Source organism: Schistocerca serialis, chromosome 3 (genome assembly GCF_023864345.2).
Source record: "Schistocerca serialis cubense isolate TAMUIC-IGC-003099 chromosome 3, iqSchSeri2.2, whole genome shotgun sequence".
NCBI lineage: Eukaryota > Metazoa > Arthropoda > Insecta > Orthoptera > Acrididae > Schistocerca > Schistocerca serialis.
The window spans coordinates 508,598,261-508,616,421 of NC_064640.1; the positions used below are offsets into that span (position 1 = coordinate 508,598,261).

At 41.2% G+C, this 18,161-nt stretch overlaps 1 protein-coding gene across 1 annotated transcript in view; it reads right to left on the minus strand.

The window, feature by feature from the left end:
* The window catches only part of LOC126470960 (Down syndrome cell adhesion molecule-like protein Dscam2), a 971,805-nt gene that overhangs the window by 126,889 nt on the left and 826,755 nt on the right, over positions 1–18,161 (minus strand). Inside the window, exon 5 of the mRNA XM_050099009.1 lies at positions 12,925–13,088. Within this exon, the coding sequence (XP_049954966.1) occupies positions 12,925–13,088 (164 nt within the window). The remainder of the gene's footprint in view (positions 1–12,924; positions 13,089–18,161) is intronic.

Sequence of the window (18,161 nt, forward strand, 5' to 3'; positions counted from 1 at the left end):
CATTATTTAAGAGCTGTTTGCTATTGTATGGTGAAATTAGGAGTTGTTTACGTGTTTGTGGCCTGTGTCAGATGACCACAGTCGGATCAGTGCAGGTGTTTTGTGACAAATATACTCCACGACTAAATAAAAGGGCTTCAAATAAATAGAGTGCTGCCCTTCCTTACATCCCTGAGCAGCACAGTGCAGTCTGAGCTGTTTTTGCGCAATAATGGCAATCTGGTCAGAACGTGAGTGAGTAGACAAATAAATGGACAAATTTATCTGTAGAGGAGTTACAGGTCTGGATTGGAATGAATATCTTGATGGGTGTGGTTGTGCTGCCAAGTGTAGTGCACTACTGGAGTTCAGAAATTGCCTTATGTCAGCCTTACATATCGAAACCTATGAGAAGTAAAAGTTTCAAAAAGCTATGTCGCAAATAAATAAAGTACACTCGTTCTTCCTTCCATCAGCCTAAGCACTAAAATTATTTCCGAAAATTAGCAGCTGTTTGGATATTTGGAGGTAAATGTTTTGCATTATTTACGAGTGGTTCACATGTCTGTAGGCTGTGCTATGAGTTATTTTTAGCTGTTTGCAATTAGCAAGCGTGTGTGTAGAACATTATAAATGAGTTATGTAGGAGTGTTTTGCAGGTCTGTATGATGTGGGACATATCGGCATGATACATATACTCCATTCCTAAATAAAGTAAATTCGTTCCTTCATCCATGGATGTAGTGCAGGGTGAGTCCATTTACCAGAAACGTGTAGGAAGAGGTTGAGTGCTGGTGGCTTAGTTTGAAACAATTTTCTTAGGTTGGTGGCGGAAGAGCACGTGAGCTTTGTTTACTGGCAGATTTCGAACTTGGCCCTGGTTCCTAGGAGGAGGCGGAGGTGGCGGTCTGGTCCTCGAAAAGTAGTTAAAATTAGGGAGTTGAACACGTTTGAATATGTATATGAAATTGTAAATGGAATTATTTAATATAGCGGGGTGGTGAGAGTGAATTAGCGAGCGTTCTCGTGATGAGCAAACATGCTGTTATACAGTCATGGTGGATTCCACTGTCGGTCAAACTGTGGCACCAAACGTCTCCTTTGTACGGCACGCGGTCGACAGGTTCCATCGTGTCCGGTGTTAAGTGCTCGCGGGCGCGGCCGACCGTTCGTGACGCCGCCGCATATCTGGCGCACTGTGCGTGGGGGTGTGCTTGACGTCAGCGGGCCAGGGAGCGGGCTCAACCGGCCGAGCGTACGTCAGCTGCGCTCTGGGGTTTTGCTGTGTGAGCATGGAGAAGTTAGTTGGGACACACCTGTATGACCGTAATGTCTGAAATAAAGAGTCATTTTCCAGCTATTTACAGAAGGCTATGTCCGTCGCGTGTATGGAGGGTGTGTGACGTAAGCGGGGCGGTGGCGCAGCGATTGTACAGTTAATACACGCACGCGAGAGCGAGTCAATTAGCAGACTTTCTAGTGCGGTCCAAAGGTGCTGTTATATAGTCATGGTGGATTCCACTGTCGAGCAAACTTTGCCGCCAAAAGTGTAGCACTGCATTCTCGCTCGCACAGGGACATGTGGCGAAGGGCTGTGTGAAGTTGGCATCGACAGGTTTGAACGAGGTGCCGAGAGTGTTGCAGTGAAACGGCCGACCGTTGTGCCCTTCAGCTCCGAGGGAGACAATTTTGGTGGGAAACGTGTGGAGGTGACGAATGTACGTGGTGAGCGGACAAGGGGCCGCTGTGACGTCAAACTCAACAAGTTCCAGCGTGTCCAGCGAAAACATGCTTACGACGTGGGAGCAGTTGCTAGGCTCGCCCCCCGCGCTAGTGGTCGGCCGCCTCACATGACAGGTGTAGGCAGTGTCTCCACACGCTGGCCAGGGGGTGGCGAGGATTTGAACTAATTCAGTTGGAGCGCGGACATCATGGTGACTGCACTGCGATATCAAAGATGTGTTCAAATGTTCAAATGTGTGTGAAACCTTATGGGACTTAACTGCTAAGGTCATCAGTCCCTAAGCTTACACACTAGTTAACCTAAATAATCCTAAGGACAAACACACACACCCATGCCTGAGGGAGGACTCGAACCTCCGCCGGGATCAGCCACACAGTCCATGACTGCAGCGCCCTAGACCGCTCGGCCAATCCCGCCCGGCTCCAAAGATGTGTGTGCTGACTGTGTTGGAGAAAAAGTGATGACTATACTGCTTGAAATAAAGTCTTCAGTCCCTTCCCCCCTGCAAAATCAAAGGACGTGAATTATGTTATTATAAGTGCAGTTTATTATTTGATGCGATTATGATAGGCTACCAATGAAAAGAAGATAAGTGACAGAGAAAGCTCATACATGTGATCAATTATGGTGTTGGGGTTTTGAACTTGTGATAGATTTTTGTTATGGATGTAAGGAAAATGGCTTTCTCACTGAGAAAATCGGACATTTTGAATAAATAATAAATGATAATAATAAATTATATATTATATTCGAGAGAATATCATGCTGGAATTTGAATTTGGCGCAATTTTCTAGTGGAGGTAGACCTCTAATAATAAATGATAATAATAATAATAAATGATAATGAACGATAATAAATGATAATGAATGATAATGAATAATAATAAACAAAAGTAAGGTTTTGCAGCGATTATCGTGTAGGAATTTGATTTTGGAGGGAATTTTTTAGTGGAGTCAGGTCAATAATAATAAATAATAATAAATGATAATAAATAATAATAAATGATAATGAATGATAATGAATGATAATGCATGATAATGAATGTTAATAAATGATAATCAGTAATAATAATAGAGACAAGTATGGTCTTTGCATGCATTATCATGTTGGAATTCAAACTTGCCGCCATTTTTTCTTCTGGAGGCCTAGGTTAGTAGACGTAGCACAATTGGACTATTTTCCCGCCAAAATTCAAACTTCCTTCCATTTTTTCTTGAGGTTAGGTTAGTGGACGTAGCACAATTGGACTATTCTCACGCCAAAATCCACCATCTTCGATGACATCATGCGATGTTGCCAAGTCTACATGCCGCTATCTTGGATGTCGTCATCGGCACCATCTTGAATAAATTTGGCAACAATGGAGAGTGGGGTGGTGCCCTCTTTGTCCCACTACTAACGCTGCCTACCTAGGTAAAGATGGCCTGATGACGTTGCTGCTTCTTCTGACCAACAACTCTGATTAACCCCTATCAATGTCATTTTGCTCCTCACGCTAGCATACATCTACTGATGTGTGACCGTGATCATCTGACGTGATATACCGCCAAATGTTTCCGTCGGGAACAAGCAATTAATGGAACCAAAAATTCCTACCATTAGAAGGGATACACCGTCAATCTGCTCTATCTAATAAATGTAAAAGCTATCTCACTAGCAGAAGCATTCTTGTAGTACATACATCAATTAATCAGGAATTTGCTTAACAAATAACAGTCTCCTAGTGCAACTTAAGTGGCACCCACTGCACAGGTTCTGTATGTTACATTTGTTAAGTAATCAGTTTGCTGCAATGTTGCTTCTACTGTTCTGTAACGTACTAAATATTTTGAATAAATAAGCGCCACAATCTAGGTCCCATGTATTTGACATGTTATAGCACAAGCACAAAACAACGGCTAAGGAAATGATGCTATAAAAGTTCTATTACAGGTATAGTAAAATAAATGATCATAAATCACTGGTATTTTTGCAGAAAACAGTTACATATAAAATGCCATCCGAAAAATGTTTAGCCACTCAATGACAGCCGACGGACTTCCAGGACTGGAACTAAATTATCCTACTCCATTCGCTCGATATTTACTTGCAACTTTGATGAAATTTTTTGAATGACTTGTGCGTAATACGTAACACGCATAGGAAATTTTATGTTTTGGATAGCGAAAAGCGGAAAAATTACAATGCCTCTCGTCAGTTGCTTTGTAGAAAACCTGTTTCCTTCTTCATTAGTAGTTGGTACACTACAAAGTTTAGGCACTATGATTCTGTGGAATAATACGTCCAAATCAGTGACAGTTTAAGTGAGGCAACAGTATACTGTTACAACGCAGCTCCTCCAGGGTGCCCCAAATCAAATGAAGTTTGGGAAGCCTAAACCGTAAGCGCATAATCGAAATAAAAAGTGTATCACACGATACCGCACAACAATAACTGCTGCAAAACTAATAATAACTTTATCTTGGAACTCTTCCATTTGGTCCGCGTTTGTATAGAAAAACAACACTATCAGAAATCGAGTCCGTCTTGATGCCAAACACCTTGTTATTTGTTTATTTATTTATTTTAGCAAACTAGTTTGGACGACAAATGTCACCATCATCAGTGGGTTTTTTCTAAACTCTAAAACATGCAGAAAATAGCATAGATATACAAACACAGTAACACATTATTACATTTTTACTGTTGGTTTTTTGAAATATAGTTTTCTGTGGATACTTTCATACTACCTTATGTATTGCATATAATGGCACGCTTTTACGAATTATTCTCGCTGTTTGCGGCATATTTTCTGTGCTTTTTTCAGTTGCCGTTTTTTCTCAGCGTGCATCATGTCATCTGCAACTGTGTGAGCGGCTGGTAGTAAACAAATACTAAAAGGTGAACTTAGTATGTCAGCAATATACACTTGCGGTTGCGGTAGTGCTGTGGAATACAGTTTTGGTGTATACTGGGCTGTAACTTAGTTATTCGTGTAGTCAAGTTCGTTGGACAGCTTGTGGCTGATTCTATGCACAGAGAAACAAAATTTTCGTACTTTGTTTATGATGAAGAACATTACGCCATCTTGCTGTTCGTGTTAGTCGCGAGAGGCGTATCGCATGTTGCGAGAATGCTGTGAAAACTGTAGCGGGAGTTACGACGACTGCTGTTCCTCATATATATCTCTGAGTGTGATGGGGAAGGGGTTCTTTAGCGTATGTGTGCTTTCTGTTCTGTGTGTTGGTCAGTTCGCTCAGATCGGTAAAGAGTGTATTGCTGCAAAGTGTTATTTTTTGGTTTATTACAATTTTCACTTCCAATATAGTCTTTTGTATGTAGTAATTTTCTTCTATTGTTAGTTGTCGGTATAGACTGTTGCTGTGTTTCAGAATGTGTAGATCACTTAGTATATTAGTGAGTTATGACTTTTGTTCATTAGATGTTCTGAGAAAGTTGAATGTGTGCTGTCACTCTTTAGAGCTCTCATATGCTCCTTGTACCTCGTTCGGAAATTTTTGCTTGTTTGTCCTACGTATTGGGCCTGACAGGAGTTTCATGTGAGATGATATATTCTACCGTTGCTGAATTCGTCTGAGGTTCTTTTGTCTGGTCTTAGCCTTTTCTGAACTGTGTTGTTTGTTCTGAATGTTCCTGGGATCCGTTGGTTTTTCAAGATGTTTCCAATTCCATGTGATATTTGGTTATTGTATGTTCGTGAGTACCATCTGTCTCTTTTTACCGATGTATTGTGGTCCGCTGTGTTGTCTGTGTGTACTGCCTCTGCGTTTACAGATCCTTTGGTTGTGTTCTTGAGTGGGTGGCCTCTGTTTTTATGTTTCATTTTTATCTTGTTGAGTTTGTTTATGATGTCTGTTTTGTAGTTTTCAACAACAATTTATTTGATTATATTTAATTCCTGTCTGTAGTTTTCTGATTTAAGAGATGTTCTGTTTATCCTGTGGAGCATGTGTGTGAAACTGGCGTATTTATGCACTGTCGGGTGGTTGGATGAGCTGTGGATAACAGTGTTTGTGGATGTAGGTTTTCTGTAGATGGAGAATTCATATTCTTGTTTTCTATTCATATTCTTCTTTTTTTTCTGTTTCCATTGTGAATGAAATTATGTGGATGACAATCTGTCTTGTAGATGAAACACAAAAAAGGATAGAAGAGCTACACAGTAACATCAACACGGTACACCCACAAATCCGCTTCACTGTGTTGAATGCCAGAATTAAACTTTCGCAACTCCCGTCTGAGAGAGAACAAATGTCTTCTTGTGCAGGTTACCGTAAACGTATGCTTCCATATATCGCAAATACGTTTCACGCAACATTCGCACACACTAATGTATCTTCCAGAATTCCTTGCTTCTGTGTATCGTATCTTGACAGCATGTCACATCTTAAGCGACCGTTAAGCGACTCAGCAGGGAGATTTCGACAGTTGCAAGCCAAAGCTGTTGCGTGGAGCTGCTCCTGAAACTTTTTCCAGTTGGCAGACGAGTGACGGCAATGCACTTACAAAAGTCTTCCAAGCAGTTGCAGGAGAATTATTAAGCTCTTCCTCAGAGAGAGAACCTTTTCTGTTTGTAGGTGTGTAGGAGGAAGGTTATATCTTAGGCAATGATGTTCTCGCATTGTCTCTTCGTTGAAATGAAATAAATACTTGCTCAAAGCTATAAGACAGCTAATTCTTTATATAAAATATACCATACTCCTTCATTTCATGTGTTCAGTGCATCCACTGTTTTATACAACTGTAACCCATGATAATACAGTACTATGGGTGCAACTTCTTTGTGTTAAGTTTCTGCTGCTTTGAATTTCGTGTTCATCTTCAAGACTAGGACCGCGTTGATTTAAGCCGCTCTTTTCTTAACTGTTAAAAAAGAGGGAGCAAACTTCACCAAATCCATAAGAGCGATAACAAACTAAGAACTGACCGACGGCGAAGTATACAAGCTTATACATATGTTTCAAACATACAGGACAGAACTTCTTTCAGAAGCCTTATACACCAAAATTAGCTGACACTTGACTAAGGAGACTACACATCAAGTGCGAACATAATATATAGCCTTCACTGAAATCATTGCCATCTTCGTGCCAGACAGGTAATATGTCAGCTTGACTCTCTATTGGCCATCGTGGGTTCATGGCGTCAGCAGTCTTTGGATCATGAGTTACAGATTTCAGATAGGACCATGAAAAGAAATATAGGGAATTAAGGTAGGATGATTTAGCCGACTGTGGTATTGATCCTGTGTAATGACTTGATTTGAAATTGGAGAGGCAGCGAAGATTAAACGATGACGTCATCAAAGATGGGGAACTAACTCTGATTGGACGAAGAAGATGGAGAGCATCTGCCTCCTATTTTTCAAAGGAGCTATTCTGGGTTCTCCTTGAGCGAAATGCGAAATCGCGAAAAACCTGAATCTCGCGGCCCAGCTGGCTTTTAAACCTGCGTCTCTCGAACACAAATTCAGTGCCTTAACCATTACGCTACATCACTCTAACGTTTGACTTTGAAATTAATTGTCTAAGTACTGCCGCACTATGTCGTGGAAATGACCATCAGCTGCCTTATGAATGTACTGCATCCTCATGGGCTATAGTAACGTCTTCTGATAAGTCCGGCAGAGAAGCGTTGAGGAGCACACCAACAGTTGTACTATCAGTAATGCTGTCCGTATCATGAAAGTTGATTTGAACACTGCAGTGCTTTTCTAGCCTTGGTGCTACTGGAAGTGATATGTGGTTGCCTTCCTCTGACCTCTGAATTGGTTTACCCAGCCAGTTAGAGTGTTCGTTGATGTCCTCATACGCCCATGCTGCGAAGGTTTGCATTTGCACTCTCATAGGTACTATGAACGGCCACTACCCATTCCCCTTTGAAATAGAATTAATTGTTGAGAAGGACTGATCTCGAAGAATGTTGGTATTGCGTTTTATGACTTGTGATGATATTTCAGAAATCCACCTTCTGTTTCATGTTTCCTAACTGCACCTTATATACGAGAAAATGATGGAAATTGTTTCTGTGCAGTACTCGCACTTTGGAGTTTTGTGATATTCCTAATGCAGAACTCAGAGTACACGCACCATTCCGTTCTCTATGAAACATACGAAAAAATTATCCTCGTCATCCAAACTGTACGTCAACGATTGTTCCCGTCTATTACAACACAGAGGAGCCTCAAATGCAACGCACTCCTCCAGTTTTGAGGGATTGCACCTGTTGGGAACTTGTTTTTAGTATAATTTTCCAGCAGTTTCTCTCATTCTAACAGCGGCCGAGCCGAGAGGACGCGCAGCAGAGCAGCAGCAGCACTTGTGTGATAAAGTGTAAATTAATTTACTCTTTGTCGTATGTTAACGTGCTTCAGTAAAGAAGTGAACTGTACGTGTTTATTTTACTGTGTAGACTAGTGGTTAGAAAACTAATCGTATTTTTTGTGTTGTGTCGGTAGCTGGGCCGACACCGTGAAGTTGAGATTGCTGAAAATGAACTCTAGACTAACGCTGTAGCCGATAGTGCACGCACGGCATAAAGCAGACGGGCGTGATGTCTGGAACATGAGAACTTATAAATGAATAAGAAGAAAAGTATGTAGATGCTTATTACTTATCTTTTTATTATTCCTTGGAATACATCTCTCTTGAATACTCGTAAGCTATAGGCACTGATACAACTGGCGCCTTGCTAGTTAGTAGCCATTAACTTAGCTGATGGCTATTCTGTCTCTCGGCTAATGAGAGCGAAAGGCTTCGTACAACTGGGCGGTAGCTAGGTTCTCGTACAACTGGGCGGTAGCTAGGTTCTCGTACAACTGGGCGATAGCTAGGTTCGCGTACAACTGGGGCGAGTCCACTCTCGTATCACGAGACCTGCCTTGGTGGTGGCGCTAGGTCTGCGATCACAGTGGCGACACGCGGGTCCGACATGTACTACATGGACCGCGGCCGATTTAAGCTACCACCTAGCAAGTGTGGTGTCTGGCGGTGACACCACATTTTGTTTTTGCGGAAGTCGTGAGAATACCCTTCTGTAGGACGGCTTCCTAGTGTAAATTTTCAGTGCAGAGGAATAGACTCAACTTACGTTTACCAAGAAAAAATAAACATAAAACTCAAAACAGCTTTTTCTACCAAGGAATAAAACTGTACAATAAATTACCAAAAGAGATTAAAGAAATAGAAAAAGTACACTTATTTAAAAAGGCAGCTAAAACGTACCTGTTATGCAATACATTTTAAACATTCAAGGATTACTTAGGTAAAACAGAGTAGGCGTTTGACAAAAAAATGTTATACAAACAAATAATAATAATAATGATTATAAAACATCCAACATTCCACATAACACCTTCACTTTATGTTTTTTCCTTCTTTTTTCCTTTCTAGAAATACTTACCGCCAAGCTATCCATAACACAGTACTAACACCTCTTCCTCTTTCTGAGCTCAGCATCTCACTCATTATGGGGGGATGCTGACTCAGTTTCTCAGGATAGTAAATGGGAAGTTGCGGTACAGAAAATGGCCCAGAGATCACCAGTGTGTGTGAGCGTACGTGCGTGTGTGTGTGTGTGTGTGTGTGTGTGTGTGTGTGTGTGTGTAGTGAGTGAAGTGTTATGAAACAATGTGTGAATAGTGTGTGCAGTGACTGATAGATATGAGTGAACAGTGTGGCATTACATTATTTAATAAGTTATTTGTAAAAAAAAGTATTGTATACAAGGAGTAAATCTAATGATTGCCTCTAACTAGAAGTCTGTAAATATATGTGTACACGAATTAGCTTATTTTAAATTGATCTACACTTGTAAATACTTTGACATGTCCTATATCCTTGTAGAAAGAGATCTACGGATGAATAAAGGTATTACTACTACTACTACTACTACTACTACTACTTATTTCTGTTTAATAGCTTGCGGTCTCAGAGTTAATTAATAATCAAATAAATATATATAATATTATCCAGTAAAAAAAAGAAACAGTAGAGCATGTGGTTAGAAACCGAGAGGTAAAAAGAAAACGGCCTGGTTAACAATCGAAAGATTGCAGGATCGAATCCCGGCTGGGTGAATTTCTTTCGCTATGTCTTTTAACCTATCATTCACCTCACAATGCTGTAGATATTAGCCAGAAAGAAAATGTGGTTTGGATTCCATGTACACTGTAGTTCCTCTTTTTTCGGTCTGGTAACTGGATAGGGATATGCAAGGCGGCTAAGTGATATCCAAGTAATTGCAATCATTTCAGAACAACTGCCTAGTGTAAAACATGCGAGATCAGAACATGCGCTTTTCAGTTATTTATGTATAGAGTAAAGCGTAGCATGGGATGCACCTTCACCTCATTTATATAGGGAAAGTTTTTCAACAAAGCAGAAAATGACAACTTTAGGTTTCCAGCTTTCCTTGAGTCAAACATACATGCGAACACGACTCTCTGCTTGGTGGGGCGTAAGATATTCCTTGTTTGGAAACTTAAATATTATACAGAAGACTGGTAAACGAATCGCCACTGGCGAGAAAGAGTTTTAGGCGTCATAGAGAACGTAGAGAGGGGGCACGATCTTCCAGATTGGAATACAGAATTGTTTTTACGGATGAGTATAGTCAGTTACGAAATGCTTCTATAGATGGTTCCGGGACGCATTTTGAAATATGACCACAATTTAAGACGGCCAGTTTGTGCTTCCTTCAGATTACCAGTCGCAATTCACTCTCTTAATCCATAGCAAATTTTTCGAACAAGGGACAATGAGTTACTCAACTTTGAAGTATCGTAATAAATACTACCAACAACGAAAAGAGTCACCTACAATCGTTTGAGAACAACAGCATAGCGAAGAAACATGGGAATTCCAAATATATGTTTTTTTACGCTTCAAGTAAAACGTTTCCCAAAAAGTAATTCAACAACTTCAGCCACTTTGTTTTGTTTACATACAATATGTTCTTTCGGCAGCGCAGTAGATGTCTCAACTTTCGCTTTCTGCTTTCCTTGAATCAAACCTATATGTGGACACGATTCTTTGCGTGGCACAGCGAAGAAGTCTGCCATGAAGAATCCACGAAAAAGTATTGTGACAATGAGTCTCAGCAACGCAGCACAGTGAGTACTATGCTTCACAAGAAGAGTGTTGTAACACGAGCTAAACGTGTGGATCATGTTGGTTGTTTCTTATTCTTTCTTTTATATGTGTCATGCCAGTCAGCTTTCTATGCATGCTGAATCACAGATACATACACCCATGATCAGCATGCAATATTTACTTGCTTATCGAAATATTACTTACATCACAATGTGCTACCATCATTGCCATGAGATGTCACTCCAAACGCCAATTCAATATGTAACACACAATATTCATGCCTCCAGACAATTTATCTGGTTTGTGCAGCTTACATCACGTAAATTATACGAAGGTGATGACGTTCACTTACTTGACATTGGTCACTGAATTTTATTCGTGGCTTCAAACAAAATACAATACGCCAGTCAAGTCGTCTGGTCGTAAATATGTAATGCTCCCCTGCTAACCCGGGCCGAGTTGCTAGTTCAGCAATTTGTCGAGTAAGAGCGTGGCTGGCATTCCACACCAATGATAAAAGAATCGCCTTAGGTTTTCCACATCCTACTAGACACAACTTTTGTCCTTCATGCAGTGTCCATAAAGCATTACTTTTCTGTGAATTCTCGATCGAGATTTGCATATGTTTACCGACAATTTAAATGTAAAAAGGATCTTACAAATTATGAAAGATGTTTGATGCCCGCTGCCAAATGTTGGTTAATCGACAAAAATTAAGGGTGGAGACTGTATGAGGACAATGATCCGAAACACCGTAGCAGGCTTTGCAGCGACTGGGAAAAGGACAAAAGTATGCAGGTACTGCATAGGCCCTCAAAGTCACCCGATACTAATCCTACTCAAAATGTATGGTCGTATATCAAAAATAACTTGCAAAGAAGAAAGATCTTTACTTCGAAACAGCAACCAACGCAGATTCGATGCATTTGGAGGTCTCTTCCATGTGAATACAAGGAAAACTTGGTTTCAAGCATGACTGGGAGATATCAAGCAATTATCGAAAATGCTGGAGACAGGACTTATTATTAACTGCAACTGCATTTTTCTTTTGTTTATATATGATGCTTGTATATCTTCTAATTTGTTGTCAAATAAATTTTTCTACTAATTACCCTGAGCACGATCTTACATGACATTATATGCAAATAACAGCGCTCGCCGTTCAGGAGTGAGTTAGTTCGGCGTGCCACCGGGCAGAGTGGCTGCGTGGTTTGAGGTGCCATATCACGGACTGCGCGGCCCCTCCCGCAGGAGGTTCGAGTCCTCCCTCGGGCATGGGTGTGTGTGTTGTTCTTAGCATAAGCTAGTTTAAGTTAGTTTAAGTAGTGTGCAAGTCTAGGGACCGATGACCTTAGCAGTTTGATCCCTTAAGAATTAACATACATTTCAACATTTCTGAAAACGTGCCATGGTATGTGGATAAATGAATTGGAAAGCGCTGTTACGCCATTACACGATCGGTTTTAGTTCAACAAAGTTTACACTACCGTCAGTAAAACATGGCTAGTATATGGACAAGAGAGCAAATGTGCGTTTTAATTGAATTAACTAGCAGTTTTACGTTTATAAAGAAACTTCGTGATTTCTGAGACTAATATGACAGACAACTACGGCTGTGGAGGGTTGCGGTCGCAGAAATCGATGAGGATCACGTTCCGTGCAATACACTAGCACATTTCCGAGGGTGCGCCAACGAGAATGGAAACCGTATTTTGCGTGCATCTCGTTGAGAAACACTTCCCTTATGAGGACGGCACTAACCATTTGCGGTACCTTGCTCGCTAGCCTCCGCCTGTTTCACTCTACGAGCTGTAGTTGTTCATCTGTCGACCGTGGCGCGGGATATGTTAATCGCACTACCTGGAACCTCGTTTCTGTTTCGTTTGTTCATACTGATTATCGACTGGTCGGCTGTAAAACCTCTACGTTCAAGTCTCTCGAGTGTATTGAAAAGGCGAATATTATGTACCCCATGTAACACTTTTATATGCTGATCAGTACTTCTGACATGAGGATTTGTTGCCTAAAAGTAGTCCGGAGAATTTTTATACGGCCTGTACATATCACGAAAAGGATGAAAAGAAGGAATCATAACATTTGGTAATTACCTGTGGTGCGACGAGTCGTACTCTTGAGGAAGTGGTGAGCGGGTGGCCATCCTTGAGCCAGGAAACGGCCAGCTGCGGATGCCCCTCCGTGGTGCAGTTGAGCTGCGCGGCACGGCCCACGTCCACCGTCTGTTGCTGAGGGCTGATGTACGCAGACAGCGGCGCTGTAACATTTCCATGTACTGTCAACAGTACATACTTATCTCAAGTTAGATCATTCTTACGAATACGAAGCAGTAACTGCATTGTGCTACCAAAACGCTTGCCGATTCTCTGAGTTTTTTAAATTAGTTATTTACACTTTCCCTATTAGTGTCAGGCAGTATACAGTCTACCTGATACGTTTCAGCCACCGCAAAAAATACTGTAAATCTATTGTCACACATTTATCTGGTGAAATAGTGACGATGAAACGATTGTCATGCTGCTATAGTTGCTCATTCTCTTGCACGGTTCTTTAAGTGACAGTGTTGATTGTGGTAACAGCTCCTGGTAATTCTAAGTCATGGTTTCAGTTAGGGGTAGAACTGAAAAAATACTACATGGAAGCAATGTTGGATATTGGTACGATTCCTCTGCACCCCTTCATTGATACTGCAACTGCCCACATCACCAAGTTACCCGTAGGTTGCACTCAAGCCGCTAAAGCGTTTGGTAGCTAAATCATGACCAAGGGGATTCCCTATGGCTGCTCACACTCTAGCTCACTACTCGTTCAATCAGTTTCCACTGGATTAAAGTCAGCTGCCCAATTTTCCTATGAGGTGCCTGCAGAAGATAGCATCTATAGATTTCATGACTCTGAAACAAGTGGCTGTTAACTACATGGCGGGACGCAGCGTCGAAATCATTAAAATTCGAGATACCGACAAATTTTCTATATTGACTTCCAAAATATAATTCCACATACTAGACGATATAATAAACGTTACTGATATTAAGGATGTGATGATTTACACCTTTTAAACATTTTTGGAAAATCATGACTTGGTACAGTATCTGTATGTTACTTCATTAAAACTAACAGTTTCTGTCAAATATCAGATAATCCCCATTTATACAGAGAAATTGGAAAATACCATAATAAGACACAATGATAACGAACCCAAAAATCATATTATACGTCCAGGAAACATTCATCACATAAAGTACACACAGAAAAAAGAAACTAAATCTAGAGAATACGTAAAATCATGGTAACCTGTGTACAGCCAAAGTTAGGCATTCATTGCATCAGCATTATAGAATGAAGGGAACTAAATGATTTAGACGTTAGGCAAGATATTGAAATGGAGAAGCATAAGATTGGACTGAAGTGGCATATTTTCATGTGTCACAAAAGTAATGTCAAATATGGTATAAATCACTCCAAGGATGTATTCTGCAGATAAATATATGGCGTATATCTGATGTTAACATAAAGTTGGAAAACTGAAACATAGAAACTTACGTCAAGTTACATATAAGCATGTAATATATGAAGAACTGCAGCCTAAATGACGTGAATAGAAAACACAACCATGATCATTTTTAAAGTAAGCATAAATGAAGTGATTTCCATAAATCGCTCCAGGCAAATGCCGGCATGGTTTCTTTGAAAGGGCACGGCCGACTTCCTTCCCCGTCCTTCCCTAATCCGATGAGACCGATGACCTCGCTGTCTGGTCTCCTTCCCCAGACAACCCAACCCAACCCATAAATGAAGAAAAATCACAGTAATTACAGTCTCTAATACCTGTGAGACTACTACAGCATCAATACGTTACACTGTATAACACATTTACGTACATATTATGTAACAACCAAAAAAGGTCGGTAAACCGTGTATCCATGATACTTCTCCATATATAAATTAGTTCATAGCATAATATTCTATCTCAAAATGTGTAAGCCTTAGGGTCATCTGAAACCAACACATGGATTTGCAATAAAATTCAATTAGGAAATGAAGAAATCTATGGTATCTTTACCATGCAATAACAGAGTAAGAGACTCTCTCATATTGGGCAATTTCGTACAAAACTTCATATTAAAGTTCAGGAACACATCGGTCAAAATAATACGTCAGCATTCGGGGCCCATTTGAAAAGTTATAAACGTACTCCAGGTGCCATGAAAAATTGTGTAAGGGTATTCTATGGGAAGGATATGATCTGAAGGACAAAAAATACATAAGTAATTTTGTAGAAATTTTGATTTATTTAGAATAACCACAAATCAAGTATATTCTAGTAATAATTGAATTTAAATTAAGCCTCTCTTAAATTTTCTCTTGACATTATTGTAATGAATGCTGCAAGGTTGACGGTCTGCATCTATAGAAATTATTCAAGTCCTTCTGACCTTTATTTAACCCAGAAACACACATATACAGGGTGGTCAGAAATAGTCTGGAAAGTTTGTGAGGGTGTTGCACGGTAGGTTATGCTGAGGGATAATTGTTAAGAAAAAATTTCAATACGCTGCGTCGTTTCCGAGTTAATTAGCACTGAATTTAGCCGATCAGGCCGTTGCCCTCGCAAATTCAAGCGGCGTGCTAGATACGATTAGTGTCAGCTGCTTTCCAAGTATACATGATAGCGCTCTCTTTTTCGGTTTTAGGAAAACAAACGAAGAGCACGTTTGGCGACACCGTCTCTGGCAGGGGGCTTGAATCTGCAAGTGCAACGACCTGATTGACTAACATCAGTGCTAATTAACTCGGAAACGGTGCAACGTATGGTATTTTTTCCTTGACAATTATTTTACAGGAAAACCTAACCTACAACGACCTCACGAGCATTTCGGATTGTTTTTGCGCACCCTGGTTCAAAATTGTTCAAATGGCTCTGAGCACTATGGGACTTAACATCTGAGGTCATCAGTCCCCTAGAACTTAGAACTACTTAAACCTAACTAACCTAAGGACATCACACACATCCATGCCCGAGGCAGGATTCCAACCTGCTACCGTAGCGGTCGCGCGGATCCAGACTGTAGCGCCTAAAACCCCTCGGCCACTCCGGCCGGCTGCGCACCCTGTTAAACTATTGTTATACACAGTCTAGTAATATTAATGTAACCACGTATCAAAATCCGGAATAACCACCATCTGCAGCTCAGATCGGTGCAAGACGGGCAGAAAGAGTGTTAACTAGGTGCTGGAAGGTACCGACAGGGATGTGGAACCATGCTGACTCCAGTGACGTGGCCGGCTGCTCCATGTTTCTCCGTTGAGGTGCCATGGCGCAAACAGCCCGATCGCGGTGGTACCACAAATTCTCGATTGTGTTTAAATCCTAGGAGTGTGGTAATCAAGGATGTACGGTAAATTCATCCAGATGCTCCTCGAACCACTCACGTACACCTCAAGCTGTGTGACATGTTGTATAGTCTTGCTGGTAGATACCATCGTACCGAGGAAAAACAAACTGCGTGTAGGGGTGGACATGGTGCCCAGGATAGCTGAAAATTGTGTTGACCCACTGTACTTTTCAGAATGACAAGATCACCCACGGAATATCATGAAAACATTCACCAGACCATAACACTCACTCCTCTGGCCTGGTCTCTTCCGAAAATTGTTGTAGGGTATTTGTTTTAAGACATTTCAAGTCGATGGAGCGTAAGATTTAAGTCATCTGAAAAAGGCCACTTATCGCCACTCAGTGGACGTCCAGTTGCGGTACTGGCGTGCGAATTCCAGCTTTCGTCGCCTATGAATAGCATTCAGCATGGGTACATAAACCAGGCTCCTGTTGCGGAGGCCCACACGCAGAAATGTTCACTGAATGGTCGTTGAAAGGAGAGGCTGTTGATAGCCACTTGTTTCATCTGGGCGACCAGTGGCACGTCTATTGGCCCTTACACACCTTCACAGCTGTCGCTCTGCCCTGTCATCTATGGCCCGTGGTGCATCATAGTTGTCTTGGAGCAGGTTTTGGATAGCGCCATTTTGCCACGCACGGCTTACTTTAGACACAGTGGCAAGCGAATAGTTTACAAACCTAACCTTTTTGGAAATGCATCCACCCTTGGCTTGAAAGCCGATGGATATGCCCTTTTCGACGTCGGATAAATCGCTCCGTTTCCGTACTATGACAATGACTGCACTGTTTTCCGCATGTCTCAGACACGCTTTAAATACCCTCCACTACCTGTCCTGTCACCTGCCGTCTGCTAGGGTTTACTGCATACTGGCGTCAAACATAGGTGACGGTCACATTAATGTTACTGGACTATGTACTTCCCTTCAATTATGTTTCCCTTGTATACTGACACTGATATATCCTGTATACCAGTATGATAACCTTGAAACATAGTTTAAGTCACTGCTTACATAAAAAGAACATTGTATGTTAATTTCACCTCAGTATACCACTCATCCTGTGTTTTAAGTAACCGCATCTCTGCTGCTGACAAGGATTATTAATGTAGATAGTACGTCATTGACTCTGCATATGTGTTTACTTTTGTCGATGTTCATATAATGTTTACAACAAACTGCATCTGTAGTGATATCATACGTAATGTGTATATTTATTTATGAAGATTGTTCAGTTTTTTGACATGCGTCAGATAAGTTGTTACGATAATTCAGTTTCCCCATGGGTTTGTATTAAACACACGAATAAGTGTTGTGTTTCAATTCCCCTTCATTAGCGAGTATCTATTTTACAATACGAAATGGTCCGGGGGACGGAGGGGGCAAATAAAAGTGGCCTGGACAAGTGGATATGATTGTACGTGAATTTATGACCGCATTAACGGAGGAGGAAGAGACCAACAATTTCAAATAACTTACGGGTTTGCTGCCGGGTGACGTCTTCGAACACCGCCGATATTTCGACAGTAGCACACCCTGCCATTCACAAGGCACAAATGCATTTGAGCCTTGAGAATGGCAGGGTGTGCTCCTGTCGAAATATCGGCGGTGTTCGACGACGTCACCCGGCAGCAAACCCGTAAGTTATTTGAACATTCAATTCACCGGGAAAAGTTAAGGTCTCAGACCTAGAATTACTTCCAACACGATGGAACAACTGCCCATACAGCCAGCGGAACAGTAGAGCACATATAAACAATCTTCACTCCTGAAAGGGTTGTTAGCAGAAGTCAGTCTGATTGCAACCCTAGCTAGCCATCCAGATCACCTGATCTGTCAGTTGTGATTCTTTTGTGTGGCGAACCCTCAAGTCTAAGCTGCATCGCAACAACCCGCATGGTCTTCAAAAACTGCTGCAGAACGTTTCGAATGA